This window comes from Botrytis byssoidea (assembly GCF_014898295.1).
Source record: "Botrytis byssoidea strain MUCL 94 chromosome Unknown BBYS_007, whole genome shotgun sequence".
Lineage (NCBI taxonomy): Eukaryota > Fungi > Ascomycota > Leotiomycetes > Helotiales > Sclerotiniaceae > Botrytis > Botrytis byssoidea.
This window is the reverse complement of record NW_024065848.1, coordinates 307,013-311,981: the sequence shown is the minus strand read 5'-3', so window position 1 is coordinate 311,981 and position 4,969 is coordinate 307,013. Positions and strand designations below refer to the sequence as shown.

At 40.0% G+C, this 4,969-nt stretch overlaps 1 protein-coding gene across 1 annotated transcript; it reads right to left on the bottom strand.

Moving 5' to 3' along the window:
* Window positions 1–1,003: 1,003 nt before the first annotated feature.
* EAE97_004139 (uncharacterized protein) lies at window positions 1,004–4,168 on the bottom strand. The gene is made up of 2 exons (XM_038874651.1): window positions 1,266–4,168; window positions 1,004–1,211 (listed from the first exon to the last, which is right to left on the bottom strand). Exons 1-2 carry the CDS (start codon window positions 3,572–3,574, stop codon window positions 1,178–1,180), a joined length of 2,343 nt encoding a protein of 780 aa, XP_038734095.1. The 5' UTR covers window positions 3,575–4,168; the 3' UTR covers window positions 1,004–1,177.
* Window positions 4,169–4,969: the final 801 nt, after the last annotated feature.

Genomic DNA, 4,969 nt, shown 5'->3' with positions numbered 1-4,969 from the left:
ATACAGATTCTTTAATATCACGTGTCACACTGCTTATATAATCCATTTTAGTCGTTAACCTGAGCCAGCTTCCATACTATACTACTAGCCTATGACCTACGACATAAATGATAATGGAAAGAATAATATATATTATTGAAGTACTTATATCAAATGAATTGAATTATTTACTAAAAACATAATCAAAAGCTTTTAGACTCTCAAGAAGATAAATATTCCCCCCGATCCCTAATCAACCAAAAAAAAATTGATTATTAATAAGCCATAATATTATTATAAAAAGAATCAAAATATTATTTAGAATTCTAATTAAAAACATTTTATTAACAAAAAGATTCTGAATATTGAGATAAGTTCGAGCCATGTCCCTGAGATTCTATTCACACATATCGAAACATCATCTTTTCTCAAGCTCAGTTTTTCCCTCGTCTCTCCTCCTCTATAGATATACGCCCCCTTCCTCAGCCCTTCACACCTCACAAAATTAAGAACAGAAGTCTATTCACATAATTTATTCATATTCTCATTCTGATCGTCATACTTCTTACAATTATTGGTTGGTTGTATGTGTGTGTATTGAGTATTTGATTCTTTTATACAGGTTTGTTTATTCTCCTTCCCATCTGGAATCCTCTCATCACCTATTCATTCATCCACCTATCTTCCCTCCCCTCTCTCACCTCCTCTCCACCCTCCGCTCTATTCTCTTAGTTAATCCATTCCTTCAACTCCATCTATCCTTTCACATATATCCACCACTGCAATCCACACCTTTATCGACATCTCTCCCATTTCCACCATTCGTCCACCATATCACCTCTTCCTCGCCATCCAACAAGGACAAATGAAACAGACCAATTCAATAACCTCCCTCCGAGTCCCATTCCCAACACAAGAAAAAGCCCAATTGCAAGACTGAACCAAAAAGCAAGGCAAAGATAAAGAAAATCCACTCTTGAAAAGAGTACTATGTCACTTAAGACTTTATGATCTTAATGCAAAAAAAAAAAAAAAAAAAAAAAAAAACGAATCGAACAGCTGAATTACAAAATAACACCTTCCAACCCCATAAGATTTCCTCTTTGATGGTGTTTGTTTTACGTGTAAACACGTTCCCAACTGCCATCTATCAACCAATATATTTCAATTCTCAACGCCTTTTTATGAAGCCCCTTCATTAATGATCATAACCTGCTCCACGTTGCCAAGGACTATTATATTAATTAGCTTATGTCCACATCTTGAATTCAATATAAAACTCTTACCTAGCATTGCTCTGGTTCTGATTCTGTTGTCTGAGCCCCCCTGGTGCAGGACTACCACTGTTTTGTGATCTATATCCTGTCGACAAATTCGATGTCGATTGATTATCTCTATATGGAGCTGGCGATGCGTTGTTCGATCTATCATTTCCATACATCAAAGGAGCATTGCTGTTTGGTCGTCCGTCTTGATAATTTGGTGGTGGGCCACGGGAGCCAGTTGCTGGGAAAAGTGGAACGGAAGGATCGATAGGTGAATTAGGTGCTTCTCTGACTGATGGATTCGTATCTCTGTAGGCTCCTGTACCGGCTGTAGAAGGTGGAAGTGGCGTGCTTGCTGGGTTCCTCATGGAATCCGAGGACCATGAATCGTTGTCATCATCCAAATCGAGGTTGTGTTTGTATCCAGCTTTATCGCCTCTAGCAGTAGCTCCCAAAGCATCCAACTCGGTAGTTAAGCCAGTGTTTGACTTGATGAATGATGCGCGATCATCAGTCATTGGCAAGTAACGACTATCTGGGTTCTTGCGAATAAAAGCGTAGATCGTCGCGAGTAAAACAAGAATGAGAAGAACCAAGGAGAAGACTGCGTTAATGATGAAGAAGACAACCCCCATAACACCAGTGACGATACCTGGTTGATTGAATATATCCGTGAAAACCAACAGGAAAATAGTATTTAAGAAGTTGATAGCACAAATGGCAATGTTGAAAGAATTGGTACTTCTGTCCATCCATGGTCGAATGACACTAGCGCCAATTAAAGCCGCTGCTTCAATTAGGAGAAGAGCGATAGCTTGAACGGTAGATGCATTTTGTCCAAATGCGATGAACATTCCCTTGATCAAAATGTAAATCAATGTTGGAAGGATGAAATAATAAGCCGTTGCTCTGAATTGGACGTAAAGGAACCCCCATTTGTTGAGAGCCGAAGGATCAGAATAGAGAATGTAAGCTGGATTCTTGTGCATCAAGACTGATCGTTTGGCGATTCGAACAACTTTCATAGCTGCCCAAGCGAGAGTACCTGTCATACCAAAGAAGAAGAAAATGGCCAAAACGATCTCGGCGGGCGAATCATTTTGGGTGAATTCCCAAAGACACAAAATGGTCATCTGAGGGTATCCAATAAGAACCATGCGGAACATGATACCCTTGAGAACAGTGAACCATCCATTGCGGAAATCCAGGAACTTATCAGACTTCATCCACTTCATTCTAACCGCAAGTTCACAGAATCCCTTGAACAATGCAACAAATAAAATGGTGAAAACAATGAAAATGCAGAAGAAAGCTAGACCGGTCAAGAATAAATTGGTCGATTCAATACCGGCACGGAATGCTACTCTCTTAATACCTTTGACAAGATATGAACCAGTTGTTGTAGTGGCATCGGCTCGTTTCGTCAAGATTTCGTGTGCTCGAGTAAGAAGTTTGATGGTGTGCTCGACTGATCTCTTTTCCATAGAACGTTTCTCGACTTGCACGGAGGTAGTGGTTAAAGTGTTCAAGAGTGTGGCTGGAGTTCCACCAGTCGACTTTTGATACCAGGTTGCAATACTTTGCATGAAGTCAACCTCGATTATACCCATACTCCAATCAAAGTTTTGAGTCCACGATTGAACAATAGGTGGAAGAGGAACAGAAGTGAGTCCGATCATAGCTTGGGCTTGGAAGTATCCAAAGAGCGACAGGGCGTTGGATGCTACGTGAGCAGCAGTATTTGAATGACCCAATCCAGATGTTACAGCAGAAGCGACCAAAGCCAATCCAGCGATAACAGCCGTTGCCCATCCCACGCCCTTTTGGTCGACGGTTTGTCCGTTGGATAATTGAGCTTCGACACATGCCAGACTCACATCTGGGTTCGCTGTTCCATTGATGATAACTTTAACATTCGCATCCAAATCCGGTACTCCGTATGCGATTGATGGAATACTATCAACGGTCGATTGAGGGACAACAATGTTAGATTTAATATCGATTTGACCAGTACTCATTGGGCAGAGACCAGAGATTCCAGCAGTACATGGATCGATGACCCTGTTTAAAATGGGATATCCATAAGCCGTGACTTCAACATCGAAAGTAACGTTTCCTTGAATCGAAGAAACACCGACTACATCGAATGTGAAGGTTAAATTTCCAGGCGTGAAGACGACATCGAACAGTGTTGCCGTGAAGCTCGAGTTGTCCTGACACGCGTTCAGGGACTTGGATTCAATTAATCGAGTGGATGCCGATGCGAAAGATAAGAGAGTAAGAAATGAAGTCAATAAGACCCATGGTGATGATGAGAATGCCGGTCGCATATTGAAGAATCGCAATATTAAAAGGAGCCTCTGCAGGCTTTAATGTAAGAAGAATGAATTCCGTAACACCCGAAGCCTTGTTATTGTGCGAAGAGGAGTTGTGTACTGCGTAATGAAATGTGTTTCCTTCGTTCAATGTTTCCTGAATCGCAACCCCTTTGTGTATGACCTTCTTTCGATGGGATACTTCAATTGATTGATCGTGTTGGTAGATATCGTAATGGGTGAATGAGGAATGGTTTCGTCACTGTTTTCTTTCTTCAATACTCCAAAAAGGCCGACAAAGATTCTATTATTGAATCATTGACAGACTTGGAATGATTAGCGACCGTAAGTAATTTCGTAGATCCAGCTCACGAGGGATATTTTTATTGATAAACGAGGGAAAATGGTATCTCTGCGAGAAGAGATAGAAATGACGACGAGTTGTTTGTCGGAAGAAGAGAGAAATAACGAAAGGAGGTCGACGACTAGGTTGATGACCTGGCCTGTTGGTGGTCGTCGATTTGTGAATTTAGGAGAGGTAATTTTGAGGAGTGGGTGGGTGGTAGTAGTGGTGGTGGTGGTGGTGGTGGTGGTGGTGGTGGTGTGGTTGATGAAAAGGTTAAAAAAAAAGAGGAAAATGAAATGGAGGAGAGGAGAGGTGGAGGAGGATGGAGGTGGTGGAGGCGTAGTTTTTGGTAGTAGTGAGAGTTAGTATAGTGTGAGGTAAGATAATAAAATAATAATAATAGTAACTTAATAGTAAGAGTAGTAAGAGTAGTAATCGTAATAAGGTAGTGAATGAGTGAGGTGAAAGATAATAAAGTTTCAAGGTTTAGTAAGGTTTTAGGTATGAATTAAGTGAATGGTCGAATTGTCATATTTTTTTCTTTTTTTCTTTTTTTCTTTCTTTCTTTCTTTCTTTCTTTCTTTCTTTCTTTCTTTCTTTCTTTCTTTTCCTCTCTTCCCTCTTCTCTCTGTCCTCTCTCTTCTCTCGTTTTTTTTATGGTAATATGTAATATGTAAGAGACGCCCAAGTGGTGACGAGTAAGAATTGTTATTAAAGGGAGGAATGAAGGGTCTGATACCCAATCAATGGATTGAGTTAGTAGGCCTTTGAGCTTGGAAAATGTGTACTAGATAGTAATAATGTAAAAAGTCATAAATGTAATGTAGAGAAACCTCGTATTGGAATGAATCAACAGAAGAGCAAAATAGGTAGGTTTGTACGAGTACGAGTGGGAGTAGGTATGAATGAGAATGCGAGTGAGTGTGTAGTATGACTATGAGTATTGGTATTGTGAATAATAAGAATAAGTATAGTTAGTTATAAGAATCATCAATTATTACAGTATTTACTTGATTTATTGTTCCTGTTCATTGATTCATTCATTCATTCATTCCAGTTTCCAG

What these genes read in the sequence shown, in the direction of transcription:
- EAE97_004139 (XM_038874651.1), bottom strand. Translation starts at nt 3,574, where the DNA reads ATGCGACCGGCATTCTCATCATCACCATGGGTCTTATTGACTTCATTT. An exon ending in CAGAACCAGAGCAATGCTAG is followed by an intron (nt 1,212 to 1,265) that starts GTAAGAGTTTTA and finishes TTAATATAATAG; the next exon opens with TCCTTGGCAACGTGGAGCAG.